At 27.4% G+C, this 21,329-nt stretch overlaps 1 protein-coding gene across 1 annotated transcript in view; it reads left to right on the top strand.

Moving 5' to 3' along the window:
• Positions 1–20,973, top strand: part of LOC101239380 (arf-GAP with SH3 domain, ANK repeat and PH domain-containing protein 1) — a 70,171-nt gene extending 49,198 nt beyond the window's left edge. Inside the window, exons 22-36 of the mRNA XM_065796345.1 lie at positions 2,088–2,176; positions 4,980–5,067; positions 5,660–5,752; positions 6,543–6,628; positions 7,665–7,780; positions 14,407–14,474; positions 14,560–14,628; positions 14,700–14,762; positions 14,857–15,027; positions 15,314–15,468; positions 15,690–15,923; positions 16,018–16,082; positions 16,205–16,308; positions 17,435–17,560; positions 20,815–20,973. Coding sequence (XP_065652417.1) covers positions 2,088–2,176; positions 4,980–5,067; positions 5,660–5,752; positions 6,543–6,628; positions 7,665–7,780; positions 14,407–14,474; positions 14,560–14,628; positions 14,700–14,762; positions 14,857–15,027; positions 15,314–15,468; positions 15,690–15,923; positions 16,018–16,082; positions 16,205–16,308; positions 17,435–17,560; positions 20,815–20,889 — 1,602 coding nt within the window. The 3' untranslated portion in view covers positions 20,890–20,973. The remainder of the gene's footprint in view (positions 1–2,087; positions 2,177–4,979; positions 5,068–5,659; positions 5,753–6,542; positions 6,629–7,664; positions 7,781–14,406; positions 14,475–14,559; positions 14,629–14,699; positions 14,763–14,856; positions 15,028–15,313; positions 15,469–15,689; positions 15,924–16,017; positions 16,083–16,204; positions 16,309–17,434; positions 17,561–20,814) is intronic.
• The last annotated feature ends 356 nt before the right edge of the window (positions 20,974–21,329 follow it).

Below are 21,329 nucleotides of genomic sequence, written 5' to 3'. Positions count from 1 at the left end.
TTTAGATGTCCTTTTGTAGACATATATTTTGTATAGAATATAACGCAATATAATAATAAAGACATCTAGATGTCTTTTAGAAGCATTTTAAAATAATTCCTTACAAAATATGTCTATTAACAGGACATCTAAAAAATCTAAGAGATATCCTATAGCTATAAGAATCAATAATTTTTAGACGAGTTTTTAGATGTATACTAGATGTATATTAGATGCATTCTTTTTGTTTGTATTAGATTTTGTATAAGGTTGTATATTATGTATATTTTAGTAGATGCATTATATATTATGTATATATATGGTTATTATTATGCATTATGCATTATATATTATGTATGTATATTATATTATGTATATATAGATGCATAATATATTACATATATTAAATATATTCAATATATTAAATATATTATAAGACAAGTTCATTTTAAGTTTGAAAGTTCTTTAAAGCATTTAACAAGTAAAGAAACAAATAGGTTCGAATTATTTAAATTTATTCAACAACATTAAAAAATATACAATATAAAACAAGTTCTGTGTTGAGTCCAAAAAACTCTTTAAATACTAAAAAAACGCAAGATGACTTAAATATGTGCAACAACTTACCATGACTCTTAAAATACTGGTCATGGTAAGTCTGTTCCACACTGATCGTATTAATAATTGCGCTTTATTTCAATAATTTTTATTAAAATACTAAGATAACTCTTAAAATACTCAAAAAACATGAGATGACTTAAATATGTGCAAACAACTTACCACGACTTTTAAAATACTGGTCATGGTAAGTCTATTCCACACAGACCGTTTTAATAATTGCGCTTTATTTCAATAATTTTTAAAAAGAGAAAATATAAAAATCTTTGTTTTGAGTTAATGGTTAATGTTCAATACTTTATAACTTCTGTAAATTTTTATAAAAAAATAAAAAAACAGGGATGGGGTTTATTTTTTTTTCTTTAATAAGTTTCTATTAATTTTTTTTTTTCAGATCTGCAGCTTATTAGGACGCTTGCCCCGTTAATTTTAAAGAAAATTAAAGTTTGCATGTAAAATCTTTTTTATATAAGAAAGAAAGTTGTCTCTTTAAATGCGCAGACTTAACTAATTACAAAGCACATTAATAACTTAAGTATCTTTAAAGATATCTGCTCTAGCAGATATCTTTTTGATCTCTAATATACATCCAAAATATACCTATGATAAATATATCTATGATTAATACAAATTAGACCAATTTTAGATGGTCTAAAAAAAATCGTAAATTACTCTTTCGTTATGGTTAGAAATAGCAGCTGCACAAGTAAAAACCATGGACAAGAATGAGACTTGAAACTAACAAGAAGCAATAAAAGCTTTTATATCTGTCTAGATCCAGGAGGTTACATACAAGACATATTTATCAGACAAAAGACATTACAAAGAGAACTATAACATTGTCCAAGGACATCACAAAGAAAACCATGAAAACGATCCCAGTCAGTTTTAGGATAGTTATAAGTAGTATAGAGATTATTGCATGGTCGGGACCACCTAAAAAAGAACAAGGAGAAACTGAACACAATCTAGGGTCAGAGACAAAATACAAATCAAGGAATGAAGGTAAATAATTAGAGTTGTCTGGAAAACAAGTCATAATGTTAACTATCTGAGTAAGATAAGTAAATGTGGTAGTGGTAGAGTGCTTGCTTTATGAGTGAGAAGTTCAAAATTGGGGGTTTGGGGTCACAAAGTTATCAGAAATTTTGAGTTTCAAAATGTCTTATGACTTTGTGACAATGCCACATTAGTAAAAAAGGGTTATCAATGTAGCCTTAACGATGCACGCAAGGGACACTGCCCATGAGCAATTTACATCATACCTTAAAAAGTATTTTTATACTTTATTTAGTGATTTTATTGAATCTTAATCAGTAAAATCATCTAATCATAGATTGGTTTTACTGGAGTTTATGTTACCTGTACCAGGCTTCTGACACAGTAGACCACTTAAGTGGTGAGCGCGAATGTTACTTATTTATATATTTATAAATAGCATGAATATTATTTGTTCAAATGTTTAATGCTTGAGTAAATATCATTTTTAGCTAGCAAGGGCTGTTGGGAACAGTGGGTTTAACGAAATCATGGAGGCAGAATTAGACCCAAAGTTTAAACCGAATTCGTCCAGTAACATGTAAGTTTGTTTTTTATCTTTTAATTATAATATTAATTTTATCAAAAGTAAAGCTGTTATAAGAAACATTTTAAAAAGCAAACATTGGTTTAAAAAGTTTTATTAAAATAATAAGATTTTATTGTTATGATAATATTGATAATATGATATTTTATAAAATAAAGTATTATATGATGTTATTGTTGCATTTAAGTAAAGAAACTTTGAATAAGTTGTTACTAGTGAAAAAGAAAATTGATCTACAATGCTTAAAAGTTGATTAGGTGGAAAAATAACTCAAATTGCATAATTGTTTCTCATTTTTACATCCTTCTTTCATCGATTTTATTCTCTGGATCTGGTTTTCAGCCATTATTAAAATGATTTTCTAGGTTTTCAAATACTAGGACAAATAAGATATCTTTTTTGAGAGAAGTAAACCAGTATGTATGTATATATATATAAATCGACATAATGACATTTCACTCAACAATATTCAAGTAACTGATGAGGGTATTTCAGATCACTATATGATTCGGGTTGCACTTTATCATCAACCTTCAAATAGTAAAACTGTTTGGTTTTCAAAACGAAACTTTAGAAAACTAAACTTGTCATGCTTTATAAAAGAATTGCAAGTAATGCCATGTTGCTTATCACCTGAAAACAATGTGGATGATTATGCTGAACAGATAAGAGCAAATATAACAACTGTTCTCGATCATTTAGCACTCATTCGGAAATATTCAATGCGACCTGGTAAACATGATGAAAAATGGTTATCTTCAGATGCCAAGAATAAAAAAATCAGACGTCGTAAACTGGAGCGCTGTTATAAAAAAACTGGAAACTTATCAGATAAAAAACTATATAGAATTGCATGCTGTGAGTCATCAGCAGCAATTCATAAATCCAGATGTAATCACTATAGAGCAAAACTAAATTCAGCATATGGTAATCAGAAAGCTCACCTTGCTAACCTCTCATTCAAATCTGGAATTTTCCTAGCCTCATATAAAGTTGCTCAAATAACACCAATTCCCAAAAAATCAGGACTAGCAGAATTTGACTTATCAAATCTACGCCCAATATCAAATCTCAATACATAGTTGTTATTTCTGGAACAACACTATAATTGTTATTTCTGGAACAACACTAACTACAATAAATTCAGTAAAAATCCTTGGCGTCACCCTAGATTCATCACTCTCTATGGACAAGCACATAAACAACACTATTAAATCCTGCAATTACCATATTCGTGCACTTCGCCACATTCGTCCATGTCTGACTAAAGAAGCTGCAAATTGAATTGCATGTGGCATTGTTAACACTAAGCTTGACTATTGTAACAGTCTTTTATCTGGTACTTATCAAAAAAATATTAAAAAACTCCAACGAATTCAAAATAACTTATCTCGAATAGTTTTCCATTCTCCTATTCATTTAAATTCAGAAATATTGCTGAAATCTCTTCATTGGTTACCAATAAATCAAAGAATAATCTATAAGGTATCAGTTATCACATATAAAATTTTATTATCTAAATCTCCTGCATATTTATTTGAACTCCTAGAAGTCCGAACTTCAAAACAAAAAACTAGATCATTAGTCAACTTACACGTCGTCAACAAAAAACTTCTCTGGGCTCAAATTCTTTTTGTATGACTGCACCTCGAATTTGGAATGGTTTATCTATGAACACGCGAAACTCAACCTCTTTAGAAACATTTAAAAAAAGACTAATATATGAACTTTTTATAAACGCTTTTTCAAACTCATAGCCAACTTGTTTTAGTGCTTCTGAATTACTTCATCACTGTTGTGATTGTTGTAAATAATGGCACTTTAATCTCTAATTATTATTATTATTATTATTATTATTATATATATATATATATATATATATATGTGTGTGTGTGTGTGTATATATATATATTTATTTAATATGGGCATAAATATGGGCGATTCCACAAGAAAGAAGGAAAAAAAAAAGAAAAAAAAGTTATGAAAACACATATTAAGCTCCATAACTTTTTTTTCAACGATTTAAAAATTCTTCTAAGCAAAAAAGTTGTTTAAAAAAAAACACATTCCATAGATTTATTTTTTTTGTAGCTAAAGTTGTAAGGGTTGTATAAACGTGTTTTGACGTTTCTTTACAGTCCTGTTGTGTTGCTTAAAAATTGTATTGTATATCCATAATTGAGAACTTTGATAATGTTATAGTGCATTTTTTAAACATAATTCACAGTTTTTAATAATCATTTATACTTTTTTTCTTACATCATTGATTGCATCGTTTTATTTGTTGTTTTAAAGTATTGGATTTTATACAGCCCTCAGAATTTTGAGTCGCTATTCTGCAAAACTAACCTAACTGCCAACCTAAAAGTTTTTGAGATCAGCAAAAAATCACCTACCTCATTTCTATGTTTTATGGTAACCTCTTTGTATCAATTTTATTTTTGCTGATCAAATACCTCTAACAATTTGAGGTTGGAAATTTATTTTTTTTGTAGCTAAATTTCATAATGTAAAATATATATGATATGTATATGATCATAAGTATATATGATGTGTATATGATCATAAATATATATGATGTGTATATGATCATAAGTGGCACTGAATTGGTTGAAACACATTTATTTTGTTTAGTATGTGCTTGGTTATTTTTAATCATTTTGGTTATAAATTGGAAGTGTCGGGAATGTTAAACCATCTTTTATTTTTTTGCTGACTGCTTTAGTTCACAGCTTTTTAAGCCAATCTGGAGCTATAGTTGTTGCTATGTTGAATGTTTTTTATTTCTACTTTTTAGGGAAACTCGAAAAGAGTTTATTCAGCAGAAATATGTGCAAAAACGGTTTATACATGCATCTGGCAATCCTCCTCAAGCATTACTAGAGGTATATTTTTTTCTGATGTTGACATTTTATTTATTTTTTTAATATTGCATTTTTTATTTAAATATCATTATTATTATCATCATTGTTGTCATTTATTTTTCGTAATGATGAAAGTATTTAATTAGTAAATCTGTGATGTTAATCCTAATACCAATAAATATACTTTTTTTCTTGTCCTTGAGGGTCTGGTTTTTATTCATGGATTTTTTAATATAGTTTTTAACATGGACTTGTGAAAATATATGTTATTGAAGTTTCTGTTGCCATAAACATCCTCAAAAAAAAATATTATAATAACTCTCTAAAAAAAAATATTATAATAACTCTCTGTGCAAAATAAGTTTTGATCTAGTCTTAAATTAAATCAAAACTTAAAAAAAAAATAGTCAATGTTTGGTAGAAAATTTTTTTTGGAATATTTAAACAAATTTTTTTGCTTGAATAGTATTGAAGAGTTAAAAAAGTTTTACTAGAAGGTTTTTTAAATATAAAAATAAAATGTATAATTGTCTATTTTGAATGTTTATAAGTTTTATAAGATAAAATGTTTAATAAAGAATTTAAAATATTTTTACCATTTTTTTTTATTTAGGAGCTGATGCAAGCTATAGAATATCATGATATTTTAGCAATATTGCAGCTTCATGCAGAAGGTGTTGATTTTTCTCTATCTCTTGCTGACTGTGTAAGGACTTATTTTTTATAGTTACAAGTTTATTATATTAATGTTTATATTATATTGTTGTTATTATTATAAGCAAATTGATTGTTTTAGCATCTATTTCAAATGTAAATACCTTTAAATTGGTGAAGGGATACTTGAGTTTTGCATCCTTATGATTTTTTTGATTTTTGTAATATTTAGCATGATTTGATCTCTTTTTAAGATAACCATTTTCGCTACTACTATCATGTATTTATATTTACTTCAATAGTCTTAATTTAACCCAAAAATGTTATGTAATACATAGTGCATATGTAAAATATATTTTAAGAGTCTTTCTTTGCTTATACATGAAAAAATTCTTAAGAATCTTTTTTTTTTATACATAGATTTTGTAATAACAGCTTGTAAAAACTGCCATTTTTTAATTTTGAAAATCTCTTTATTTGCAAATTGTGGTTTTAAAAACACTGATATAATTATCTTGATCACATTTTGCTTCTTTACTAGTGGAATTTTCTGGCTAGTTCCAGTTTCCACTAGTTGTAGAAGTTTTGTATATTATTTTATTATAGCCGTCTTATTATTAATTCATCCTAATTATTCCAATAAAGAATATGTTCCTTTTAAAGCCATCAATTTTTCCAATTTGGAAAATGTGTGTTTTTTTTTTATATTTATCATCATATAGTAATTCAATTAACATAAAATTTGAAACATGGTTTTTGACACTAATTTTATGTGGAGTTAACCTATAATATTTTCTCTTTTATTCTGTATCTTTTTGATATTTCTTTTATTTTTTTTAAAGCCAAACAACGGTACTGCACTCCACTACTGCATAGAAACAGAAGATTTGACTTCACTTCATATTGTGGATTTTATTATTCAAAACTGGTTTGTAATTTTTTGTTGTTGTTGTATGTTTGTTTAATAAGTTCATTTTTTATCTTAGTTATAATTTTAGTAAAATTTTATAAATGACAACAAAAAGTTCATTTTTGTTAAACCTGATTATTAAGTACTTCTATTTACTTTATCTTCTCTTATCATTCTTACTTTTAATTATCTTCCTAGCATCATCCATTGGTCGTAATCTCCAAACTGCTTGTTAGTTTTTAATGTGCTATATGTCCATTGTTAAAAATTATGAAACAAACTTTTTATCAGTTTATAAAAAGTTTGAGTCTAATTTTAGTTAATTAATAATTTGAATAATATTTTTAGTAAACCAAATGCATGAACACCAACTACAAATAAAATGAGCTAGTTATAAACAAGTTTGCTATAAAAATTGGTGGTGGCTGTACATGTTAAGGAAAATAAATATAAAAAAAAGCAGAGTCTTATTAGAATAATTAATGTTTCGTAGGAAATCACTTGAATAAAAAATAATATAGCAAGTGAAAATCATTTAGTTAGACAAGTTGTTAACTGGAGTCTAAAAGTTTAACATTAAAAATCTTTAAGATAAATTTTAATAGATACTTCTATTTCATTAGATAATTATTTAAGATCAAATGATTAAATGTAATTGATAAGAAAATTATTCAAAATTCATACTAGCAAAATATTTTGAAATGGCATGAAGTGATATGGTGTGACATGGCATGAAGTAACATGATATGACATAAAGTAATGTGAAGTGATATGACATAAAATGATGTGATGTGATATGACAAGAAGTGATACGATAGGACATGAAGTGATGTGACATGTGACAAAATGATCTTATTGATTATTTATTTTAAACTTTTTTAAATGTTTTTAAGTAATGACACTGTTTATGTGCAATCGATCACTTTATGTTTATTCACTTTGTGTACATATCATTAGGTTTTAATAATTAATTGTAAAATTTAAAAAGTACAAAGTTAAAAAAAAAATGTTTATTAGTTCTAAAAGTTTATATTGTTAGTAATTGTTATTTTAGCAAGAATACTAATATTCAAGACAACCTAGGAAATACTCCGCTTCATCTTAGTGTAACTCGCAATAATATTGAGTGCACAAAGTTGCTTATTAGAGCTGGAACACAACTGGATGTTGGTAAGTAAACTAATACTTGGTTTTATCAAAATCAATATTCCTTGAATTTTATATTTACAATATTCCTAGAATTTTGTTTTCTGCTAGTTAATGCTTAATTGTTGTTATGTTGACTTGAAAAAAAAATTCAAGACAAATAAAAATGTAATAAGAAAAAGGCGATGATGAAGCCCTAAGAGTTTAACTTTTATGTTTAGTTAATATTTACCTCATTTTGACATTTTATTCACCCATTAAATCTGTTCCTATCAGCTACTTTACTCTGTGTTTGTTTACCACTTAATTCTATGCCTGTCTGCTGCTTTACTCTCTCCTTTGGCCATCTAATTTTGTCTGTTAGCTACTTTAATCTATGTTTCTTGGTTTTATGGTTGTCAGCTATTTTACTCTGCCTCTGATAATGATATTATTTAGGCTTATTTTTTACCACCAAAATATATATAAAATTTGAAAAAATTTATATAAATATTTAAATGTTAATTTTTGTTTACTGTAATAAAAAGGTTTATTTGAGCCTGTTTGCTTTTTGAACAAAAGTAATAGTATATTATAATATTTTTAAACAAAAGCAAGTAAAAGTATATTATAATATTGTCTCTTATTTATCAATGCACCATTTTGTTTCAATCAAAGCAACCTGTATTCTGAATAAGAACAGTATTTTTATAAAAAAGTACATTTATATCGACAAAAATCCATATAAAAATATAGTTTTATAAATCCATATAGTTTTGCTTTAACAGTAATTTAAATAATTAAAAATTAAAGTAATGACTAGAAAATTAGATGACAATAAAAAAATTAATAATTAGTGAATAAAAATTCTGGAATTGCTAGAGTTTGAGTCAGAAATTTTAACATAAATAAAACCTCGAGCTGGAACTTGAATTGGAACTTGAACTGGAATTGGATCTATTTAAAAACCAACAATTCAAAAAATGTTTTAGCATTTATTTAAGTGTGTTCTATATAATTAATAACTTAAAATGTGAAAATTTTCCAAATAATAAATGTTTTTAAGTATGCTTTAAGACCCATAATTACCTAATGGCCCCTAATATTAAAAAAATTTGATCAGCATAAATCTCAAATAGAGCAAAGTTTTAAAATATTAGAGTCATTTTATTAAAAAAGTTTTTAATTTAACTGTGTAAAAGTGTCATTTTTAACTAAAAATGAGATAAGTAAATAAATCCAAGTAAATTTTTCTATCACTAAAATATTTGCTTTTTTATGTTACTTCAATATATATACATACTTGGTAGACAAGACACGAAACCTGATTATAAGCAAGGAACCCTTACACATCTAGCAGAAACCCTGGTTTTATGTTGCTCTAGTTTACCTTGAAGCTACTTTCTTTATTCAGCAAACTTGGTTGTCTCTAATGATCAATAGAAAATGCTAGTCAACACTGTTGTTAAATCCCAGACCGTTGAGCTTTTTCTGCTCGATATTATGTTTCATAAAAGTTTATTGTTTAGCTTGTGAGCCGCAAGGGCAAATATAGATGTTTTATAAAATTTTTCAAAAGTGAGATTTTGAGCTGTGAATCACTATTCACAGCAAAAAATCTCACAGTAGAATAGTAGTACCTAAACTAAAAGTTGGAGTTGATTCTAATATTTTTACATAGCTGTGAGTCTCTCTCTTAATCTCTCTCTCTCTCTCTCTCTCTCTCTCTCTCTCTCTCTCTCTCTATATATATATATATATATATATATATATATATATATATATATATATATATATATATATATATATATGTATATATATATACATACATGTATGTATACATATATATATATATATATATTTATATGTATACATATATTTATATGTATATTTATACATATTTATATGTATATATATACATATATATATGTATATATATACATATATATATATATGTATATATATACATATATATATGTATATATATATGTATATATATACATATATATATATACATATATATATATGTATAGATATATATATATACATATATATTTACATATATATATATATAAACATATATATTATTATAGACATATATATATACATATATATATATACTACTGTGATCAAAAAGTAAGGTGAATTTTTAATTTAAACTTCCCGCCTTATTCGAATCGTCCAATCTTTTTTATTTTTAAGTTGGTAGGAATGTCATTAACATTTGCGCCAAATTACATGTCAAACTCATAATTATTTTTTTTTGTTTACGCTTGTTTCTGAAGTACCAAAAGTGCATTCGGCGATTTTCACGATGTTTAATTTTGTTGAGCAAAGAAGTGCTATTAAATTTTGTTTGCGGAATGATATTTCTGCTGCTGAAATGTATCGAATGTTGCAAAAGGCCTTCGGTGAAGAGACTATGTCTCAAAAAAATGTTTACAAGTGGTACAAAGACTTCAAAGAAGGCCGAGAGCGTGTTGATGACTTGGAACGCTCCGGACGACCATCGACTTCGATTGATGATCGCCACATCAACAAAATCAAAGAATTGGTGCTTGCAATTCGTCGGTTAACCATTCGAGACCTTGTTGACATGGTTGGAATATCATTTGGGTCGGTGCAAGCGATTTTGAAGGATCATTTGGGCCTCAGAAGACTCAAATCACACTTGGTGCTGAAATTTCTCAATTTCTTTGAAAAAGAGCGTCGCGTTAAAACGTGTGAAGCAATGCTTTCTGACTATCAAGACGTCTACAAACAAATTATTACTGGCGATGAGACTTGGGTCTACGCATACGACCCTGAAACAACCGACCAATCGAGTGAATACCGTGAAAAAGGCGAGCCGAGACCGAAGCAACCACGTCAAAGTCGCTCAAAAATCAAGGTCATGTTGACTGTTTTCTTTGATTATTGTGGTGTCGTGCACTACGAATTCCTTCCAACTGGCCAAACTGTCAACAAGGAATATTATTTAAGCGTTATGCGATGTTTGCGTGAAGCTATTCGCAAAAAGAGACCGGAATTATGGGCCAATAACTCTTGGATTTTGCACCACGATAATGCGCCTTCGCACACAGCACTGGTTCTTCATGAGTTTTTCGCCAAAAACTCTACCCATGTTGCTCCACAACCACTGTATTCGCCCGACTTAGCACCGTGTGACTTCTGGCTGTTCCCAAAGCTCAAGAGACCACTCAGGGAAATCGTTTTGAGTCCATTGAAGAGATCCAACGTGAATCGGCACGCGCATTGAAGGCTATCCCTACCGAGGACTTTTCGGCATGCTTCGAAGACTGGAAAAAACGTTGGCAAAAGTGCATTGGGGCCGGGGGGGATTATTTTGAGTAGGACGATACAGATTTGGAAGAATAAATAAAGATTTTTCATTTTATAAAAAAATTCACCTTACTTTTTGATCACAGTAGTATACACATATATATATATACATATATATATATATATATATATATATATATATATATATATATATATATATATATATATATATATATATATATATATATATATATATATATATATATATATATATATGTATATATATTTGAGCAGCCGTGGCGCAGTGGTTAGAGTTCTGGCTCAGAACCCAGAGGTCCTAGGTTCGACGCCAGCTCTAGCCCAACAAGCAACATTGGTACAGAAGGAGGCGTAAACTTCCTGTTAAATGCTCTCCCGCGGTGCTCTGTGATAAGACCGTAAGGACTTCCACCCTTATATATATATATACATATATATATATATATATATATATATATATATATATATATATATATATATATATATATTATATATATATATATATATATATATATATATATATATATATATATATATATATATATATACTTAAAAATATATTATTTGAAAATGTCTGCTCTCAACCCCTAAATGTTTTGTATAAAATTATACTGGATTCAAAAAGTTTTAGAGCAAAAATATTTGGTGTTGCTCAAAACTTTTAGAAATCAGATGGGTCCCTAATTGAGGTCAAAACTGGAGTTGTCTCTGATAAAACAACTCCATAACATAAGTCTTGACAAGATTAGTTACAATTAGTCAAGCATTCAAAAAGATATTGTTTTTCGAATGTGTAACAGGCAGTTGATCCTAAATGTGATTTATTTTGTGTGACAGCTTAGGGCCTGCAATGGCTGAGTTTTAACCCAAACAAAACTTAATTACTTACTTCTAGAATTTATTGGAATATTCATAATTTTATATTGGCATATACAACACTTTACGTGTACGTAAAATAGACATAAAGTATTGCCATATCTTTCACTACTGACCCATGGAAACCATATACACAATCTATTGTAAAATTAGCACCTGGTTCTCTTATTGTGCTTGCCATTTTCTTTCTTCAAATTTTATCCATTGTAAATTTTTTATTTGTCCTGGTATGAATACACTGTTGTCAAGTTTGAGCTGGTTCTTTTAATTATGCTATTTCTCTTTTAGCCAAAATATGCATTGTTAATGTAGTTAGATCAAGCTGCCCCAGCTTGAGCTTCTCTATCATTGTAAAAAGGTTGCTTTTTTTTCTTTTCTTTTCTACAATTGCTGCCATGGTTACACTGCTTAAGCTACCATGGTTGCTGCTCAATCTATCATTTCTTGTTCCATCAATCAAGACTCAATCTTGTGTAAATTGTCATTTACACAAGTTGCATACTTTTTCAGTAACCATTCCTTTATACTCTAAAAATATATACTTTTAAAACAAATATATTTATACTCTAAGTATGTTCTTATAGTTATATGTGCATACATACATACATACATGCATACATACATACATACATACATACATACATACATACATACATACATACATACATACATACATACATACATACATACATGCATACATAGTCAGGGCCAAAAATAAACCAGCCAAGAATTTTTTTTTTTTTTTTTACAAAATTTTTAAGTAAAATTAAATAAACTATTTAATAAAATTAAATAATTTATTTAATTTTACTTAAAAATTTTATAAAATTGAATAAACTATTTAATTAGAAACTTTAAAAACATTTAACAAATAATTTTATTTCAAGTGTCAATAAATAAAAGCATGCTTATACACTAGTATCAATTAAATATGTATTTATATTAAAAAAAAAAGAAAGAGCACCAAATTGTTTTTTGAAGAAACTCAATGCCAATGTCACACCATTAAAAAACACTTTTGTAATGTAATGTTGCTTTAACAAATAAAAAAGTATTACCAGCATATATAATTCAAAATAGTTATTATCTTATCAAATCTTTTTCATAGAAATTTACTAAATAATTGCTTGGCCATCACACCTTTTACAGCAAGGACTGTTTTGATTTTCTGAGGTATACTATTAACAAGTTTTATTAATAACAATGGTTCTAAACTATTTCATGCCTCTTCAACTCAATTGAAAAGACAAGCTTCATCATTACAGTTTCTTTTTTTAATTTAATCTTTGAGTATTGAACATCCGTTTTCAGTTAGATATAGATCAGGTGATTGACTAGGCCATCAGTCCAAGGTTAGCATGTTTTTTTAACATATGCTTTGTTATGTTTCGCTGTGTACTTAAAATTATTATGTTGTTGAAATAGATAAGATAACATCTGGAAATAATTTCAATCAATTTGGCTTTGCACAATAAACAAGGACCTTTAGGTACTGGTATTGATCCATAATGTCTTTAATTTTGTGAATTCTTCCCCTAGCATGTACAGCAAAGCACCCCTTTATATTTATCTTCTTTTGATGTTTAACAGTGGCCTTAATACACTCAGATACTTTTCATTACTGCGTCTCCAAACAGGGAATCTTCAAGTGCATCTAAAGCCAAAAGGAGATTTATCTTACCAAACAACTTGTCTTCATTGGGCAATAGTCCAATCTTTATGTTCACTGCACCATTGAAGCCATGCAAACGACAAATTAATGGTTTTTTTGGGATGTTGGTAGTACCAGTTTCTAATTTTATCTAATCTTTAGAAATATAGTGATTTATCTCTGAGTCATTTCAAATGATGTTATCTCAATAATTCTTGTTTAATTGACATTGTTTAGAATCTTTTTTATTTATTAGTTATATATTTATATATCTTATCTGAAAAGTAAAAAAAGTAGCATATTGCATCATTAATGAATACAAATAAGATTTTTTAAATATAGAGGGCAAGGTTTAGATTAATCCTATCTACATCCAGTTTACATATTTATTTTATTGAAAATAATAAAATGCCTAATATTTATAGTTATTTAACCATTATTATGGAATAAGTCTAAAAAGGAAACTGTTGGGAAAAAAATAAATAAACATTGATGCAATATAAAACTCATTTTTAATGTAAACAATAGGATAAAAGAAACTAAAATAAATGTGTTTAAAAAGTGGACATATGGTTTTAAACTTCAGTGAAATTTATTCAAAACTTATTAAAAGTATATTTTTCTTAAAAGTATATTTTTCTAAAATCTCCACTGGTTTTTTTTGGCCCTGACTGTACATACATACATAGATACATACATGCATACATACATATATACATACTCATAGGAAGCTGCTAAATATAATACATTATTTCAAAATTTACAACTTTTATGGTAATATTGGTAATATTATAATTCTAATAATAGTAATTTTTAATTTTAGCAAATAAAGCAGGAAAGACAGCATTGGTTATTGCACAAGAGAAAAATAATTCAGAAATTATTCAATTGGTATTTACTAGTTTCAATTTTCTCATAAATCTATTAATGTAATAACAATAATTTCAAAAATAATGAATTTTATATACGAATATAGTTGCAAGAGGCAAAAGAAGGTCAAACAAGTAAATGTGAACATGTAAAAATAGATTGGGGTATTAGTGAGGTACATTTATTTTTTAAAATTTTATATAGTACTACACATTTACAAAATTTTAATTGAATAACTTTTTACAGACAGAAGATATCTATTCTACACCACTTGATATTTATGAGTTGAAGCAAGAACTAAAAAGTGATGTGAGTTGTTGACACACAGTCTGTTCTATTTTTTTGACAAACGCATTTTAAGTAATAGTTAGAATAAATGTGATTCAAATAGATTCATATCTAGGTATCATCAGCTTTATCTTCCCCTAACACTACTGCACTAGGGCCGATTTTGCGTTCACAATCAACACCACGAAGTGGTTTAAAAACAACTGGTTATCCTACACCTGCTACAAGTGTGACATCATCAGGACAGTCGATGAGACATAGTGTAGCTCTTCCTTCAGCAATACAAGTACTTTTTTTTTTCTTTTTTTTTTTTATGCATTTAGTATTTATATAAGTCCTTTTAATTGTTTACACACATGTAAACAATTAAATGGGCTTATATAAATACTAAAGTATATTTATAAGTCCCTTCAATTTTTTACACATGTATATATGTATAAGTCCCTTCAATTCTTTACACACATAAGTTTGTGTAAGTCCCTTTTAATTGTTAATCCAATTAAGTGTAAATTTGTATATGTATATATCTCTTCAATTGTTTACACACATAAAATATTTTGATGGTCTTCAAGGTTTTACCATCTGATAAGCTTGTTCCTCCTCCTCCAGCAAGGAAAAGTACCAAGACAGCACCAACCACGGAGTCTCTTTCTACATTATCTTCAAATGTACCTGTATTAAATACATTTGCACCTAAATCGGCAGTTACAAAAGTTATAGAGAAGAGGTCATTTTAATTTTTTATTCTTTGTTTTATGATTATGCTATTTGCATTTTGTATATACTATTACTTTGTTTATACTATTTTTGTTTTATAGTTTGCATAACTTTGTTATGTAGTTTGTATTATTTTGTATATACTTTGTTTTGTTATTATTAGTTTAGTCTTTTTTTTTTTTTTTTCCTGTAATCTTTTATAAATATATATTGTTACAATAATTATTTCAGTATTGGTCCTCCAACTCCACCAACTCGTACTTCATCTTTTATTCCAAGAGGCAGTGCAATCGATCAAATGCTTCCTCGACCTGATCGTCCTCCTCCGCCTACACCAATTAAAAGTGGGCACAACAGAAATGTATCTGATGGAAATGTTTTGTTTAATGCTGAACAACAAGCAAAAGTGCATAGAAACTCAGTAGCTGATTCTTTGAACAATGCCTTTATATCCGATATACCAGTGTAAGAACTGTTTATTTCAATTTCTTTGCATGCCTTTATTCATTTTGTTTGTGATCTCAAATTATGTATTATTTAAAAAATGATAATTTCCTAGTGACCCATGTGCGCCGCCACTACCTCCGCCGCGTCCAAAAGGAAAATCAGAAAACAATGTTACAGGTTATTCAGCTCAGTTTTTGACTTTTTTTTTTATGCATAAAAAAACTTTTTTATTATTAACTTTTTTAATGCATAAAAAAAGTTGTTTATTTTGAAATTTTTTAACTAAAAGAAAATTTTAGTTTCAGGATCCATAACCCATCGACCCATTCAACAAGATGTCCCAGTTGTGCCAGAACCTCAATTAAGTTCTCCCTCAAAAACTGTTCTGACATCGCAAAACAAGGTAAATTTCAACTAAAATAATATTTGTACATTCTGCAAATTATAGATTCTGCACATTTCACTTTTAAACTTCTAGTAAATAAAATTGGTAAAAAAATTTAGTTTTTAACTTTAAAAATTTTTTTTTAACTTTGTCTTAAAAATTCCATATTTTGCATACTATACTATAGTATAACATTTATTGATCTCCCAAAGCTAAATTTTTTATCTATATGATTTTTAAATTGTGTTTAAGAAATGAAAGTGGATGAAGTAGAAAAATAAAATTTTTTGTGTTAGAAGAAATAATTGCTTATATGATTACCTGTCATAAAATATGTGGCACAGTGGTTATAATTTTAGCTCAGAACCAAAAGGTCTGAGGTCTAATGTTGGCTTTAGTCAAATAAATAAGATTGGTATGAAAGAAACCATGAAAGAGGATTTAACTTCCTGGTTTAATCCTCTTCCATTATGTTTAAAAAAAAAAAAAAAAAAAAAAAAAAACTAAATAAGGCAAAATGCTTTAAGTTATTAGGAATAATGTCAGATATGCTTTCATAAGTTCAAACTGATTTTAAATGACAAAATCTTTTGTCACATTTAAATGCAATATGAAAACACACAATGCTCAAAAAACTTTTCAGTGTAGAAATTAACAAAATAATATAAATGGAGAATATACTTTAGGCTACCACTATAACACCCTGTACCAAGGCTATCATTGAAAAACTAAGTACCAATTCAACATTTACAAATCTACAAATGTGTTTGTGTCAAAAGTGCATTTAGGGTATATGCAAGTAATAAATAATAGTAATAATAATAATAATAATAATGCAATCGGCATTATTTTATTAAAAATTTTGATAAAATTATTTTAGTTGTACTCTAACAACCGCAGTATACAGAATTTAAGTTTTTTACAGAATTTTACAGAATTAAAACTTTCTGGGTTGTTTATAAAGAAAAATTTGAATGAAACAAAAACAATGTGAAACCACAGAGAACAATTTAGTGTGAAACCAGAATTAAGCTTGAAAGCCAAAAATATCTTAAAAACTTGAAAATTCTTTGAAAATGCTTGCATTTTCGTATTGCAGGAGTATACGAAATATATTATATAACATGTATTCTAATGTTTCTAGGAAAGCAAGACAAAATTCCGTCGTGCAAAAGCATTGTATGACTGTGATGCTGATCATGATGATGAATTATCTTTTGTAGAAGGGGAAGTAATTATAATGATTAAGGAAGCTGACCCAGATTGGTGGGTAAGTAAACTTAAATTTTTGCTGATTTGTGACCCATATTAATGTGTAAGCATAAATTTTTGCTGATTTATTTGATACTGATTCAAATAAAAAGTTGTTGTTCATTATTAAATGATACAAATATTTTTTCTTTCTTCTTCTTACTTTTTTTAATTTTATTAATTAATAACAGTTAAATATTTGTTTTTATATTTGTAATAAATTCCTTTGTTGTTTATTAAGATTAAGTAAACATTAACAGTTTTTTATTTCCACATACTGACAGCCTGAAATATTGACCCAAAATAAAATGATATCTTAAGATGGGACCGTAGGGCCTCCATAAAATATTTACACAGTAAAATCACTGATTATATTAACCTTTATGACTAAAATGATGCCTTCCCCTTTGCACACATATGGATAATTTGTTACAAAAGTAGGATTTGGCCATAAAACATTTGACATTTTTTGTATATAATAAGAACAGATGTTACCAGAGAAATAAAAAAATAAAAATAAAATTGTGTAATGAAAACAATTTATAAAAAATTAAATCTTTTACATATTTGCTAAAATGTTAGCATTAAAAATAAGTACCAAGGTCTGTATCACGTGCATGGTTCAATTCTGCTAATGGTATTAAACCACTGTTCTGTTGTTTTTTGTTGTTGTTGTTTTTTAACTAATTTCTTCAACACTTTAAGTTGGGAGTTACCAGAAAATAAAGAATATCGTTACAGTGAAAGAAAAATGTATATTTTTTGAGTCAGGAAAAAATGAAGATGGGAGAGAGTTTCAAAAAGTATTGATGTTGGAAGAATAAAAATAGATAAAGAAAAGTTTTTTTTTAACATAAATGAACATATATAGCAATAGGGTTCGACTTTTCTAAATGACGAGTCACACAAAATTGAGTTTGATTGATGAAAGAAGAGATGATAGTTTGCTTCAGCAGTGACCATTATAGCATTTGTAGAAAAGAAAGAGGTGTAACCTTATGACAATGAGATAGTGGCTTAAGCTTAGCAGAGCAGGTTTAACTACATTTACAGTATTTTTTGGATCTTGTCTATAGAATGGGCATTATTTGAAGAACCACTCCAAATATGGTAACAGTCTTTCATCAAGGATGGAAAAGAGATTAGTAGAGGATGGAATAAAGGATGGAATTAGGAGTAAAGAAATGTCGAGTACAGTAAAGAGAGGTAGCCTTACCAGATGCTAACTTTGCAATGGATTGTATATAAGGTTTCCATGAAAAGTCTGTAGTGAATAATAATTTGTTTAAGATGTAATGTAAAGGCCTCGAATAGAGTATTGCCACTTATATCATTCCACTCGTCATATCAACAATATTCCACCAAATTTTGGTGCATTTTATTTGAGTTATAATTCACAAGCCACTGCAAGCCCAAGCTGTCACAGATTTAAGCTCAGCTACCTATCATAACCAATCAAAAATACTTTCTGGCAACACAACCACTTTCTGTTAACTCTTATATATTCAGACCCATTTTTATCACTCTGGATTACGTCGAAAACGATTTGTCAGGATTTAGTACAAAGCTTTTTTACAAAACACCCATTCAAAAATAACATATATATAAAAATTTATTATTTTTATTAATTTTTAAATTTTCGTTATTTTATCCTAATTATATATCATTTTTGTAATAGCCGTCTTGAAAAAATTTAGTTTTTTTATTAAAATTTTTTGAAATTTCAGTTTTCAAAAGAGAAGCGGTAAATAGTGGACAGTACCGGCAAATAATTATGAAATTAATTACCGACAGTGTAAGCAGAGAAAAAACTTGAATGAAATAGGTATATGTTAGCAGTGTTTTGCTAGTATGCAAAAAAACAATTTAAATAAGTAATATTTATTTCTTGATGGTCAAACTATTCAAATTTTATTAACTATCAACTTGCTAGAAAAAAAGAACTGTATAAATGTCTAAAAAAAAATTTTTGAAAATTTTGAAAATCCAAAAGTATATAATTTGTGGTAAATTATATGTTTCTTGATAAAGAAATTCGCGCTTTTTATGGGCAATGGTGAACTTTTTTATCCTTAGCAATGGTACCTTGTTTCGTCTGCCTATAATATTCCCCAAAAGTCTTAATTTGATCTATATGATCCAATCTCTGGTTGTTCTACCTTGTCTACAAGTCTTTTTAATTTTTCTCAGAAATAAATTTTTCAAACTTTTATTCGACCTATTTACTTGAAATTTTCACAGCACTATCTTCAATATTGAAATTTTCACAGCACTATCTTTAACTATCTTCAATATTGGAATTAGGTCCTGAACTAAAAACAACTATATAGAGCAAACAGATCTTGTGTAGTTGTATTTTTCTAATATCCAGATTCTTTAATGCTCAAATAGAGTTGTCAGTCACTATAGAATGGTAATGTTTTGAAGTAAGATTTTAGTTCAGACCCTCCTATATTACTTTATCTACATGCAGTAAAAATTGAGTTCAAATACTGCTTACAGACACTTAGAGCTTGAAGCTTGATGTTTTTGAATGCTGGAAGTTTTTAACTTATTTAGGACTTATGCTGACGCAGAATTTTTTTTTGAACCAATTTTTAAAAGTTTGGATCAAAATTTTTTTTGTTATTTAATCTGCCAACACTGAACCTAGTTTGGAGAAATTATTTTAATATTTAAAGGATTTAGTAGTAATGGGGTTGAGCCACCTTAAAAAATGCCAATCCAAACCAAACCCTCGAATAATGTATGTAGACTCCATTAAGTTTATGGCTTTATTTATTAATGTATGTAAACTCTGCTGCGCCTACGGCTATATCAAATGATATATGTACACTTTGATGCATATCTTAAATGAAGTTTTAAAATGTACTGATTATAAATAATATCATAGTAATTATTAAACAATAATAGTTAATACTGATAAAAATATGTACGAAATGAGTATTCCAAGTTCAGTATTAGTATTTTTATGCTGCAAACGTGTTCGTTTTTAATTCTATTAATTGGTTGATTGATGTGTCTTATATATTGGATATAATGATAGTTATAGTGATTGGATATAACACTAATAATATATCATGGTAATCTATATTTATATAGTTCAATATTGATTTGTTATTTATTAGATGAATGCTTTTAGGCTGCTAGAACACAAAAATAAAATATTACTAAATTTTGATTTTTTTTTTTTTTTTTACTCCTTTTGTTTACATTGCGATAATATAATGTTTTATTGTTAATTTGGGTTAAATAATGCTTTCTTTATTATAGTATGGTGAAGTTGAAGGAGAACCGCATCGCAATGGCGTTTTTCCAATGAGCTTTGTTTACGTACTCAGCGATTAGTTTGATGAGATTATTTAGCAAAATATTGGATGGCTTCTATCAAGTTTGAAGTGGGCCCTGTTTCTTAATTAGTTTATATATATATATATATATATATATATATATATATATATATATATATATATATATATATATATATATATATATGTGTATATAGACATGAATACAAACATATATGCATACATGCATATAACTGGTTTGTGTACTCAAACATTCCTTTGGTTACAGAAACAAAAAAAAATGTGTTAAACACAACACGAAATGTAAAAATTGATTAGTCGTAAATTTCTATGTAGTATTTTGCTGCTTGGCATTTTATTCCTTTTTTATACTAACTTGCAATAGTTATATTTTGAAATAAATTCTTTCGATTTAAACTATATAGTAAAACAATTTATTTTAAAATAATTTTTTTTATATATTTAAGGAATTATTATTTT

This window comes from Hydra vulgaris, chromosome 04 (genome assembly GCF_038396675.1).
Source record: "Hydra vulgaris chromosome 04, alternate assembly HydraT2T_AEP".
NCBI lineage: Eukaryota > Metazoa > Cnidaria > Hydrozoa > Anthoathecata > Hydridae > Hydra > Hydra vulgaris.
This window is presented reverse-complemented; position numbering and strand designations above follow the sequence as displayed.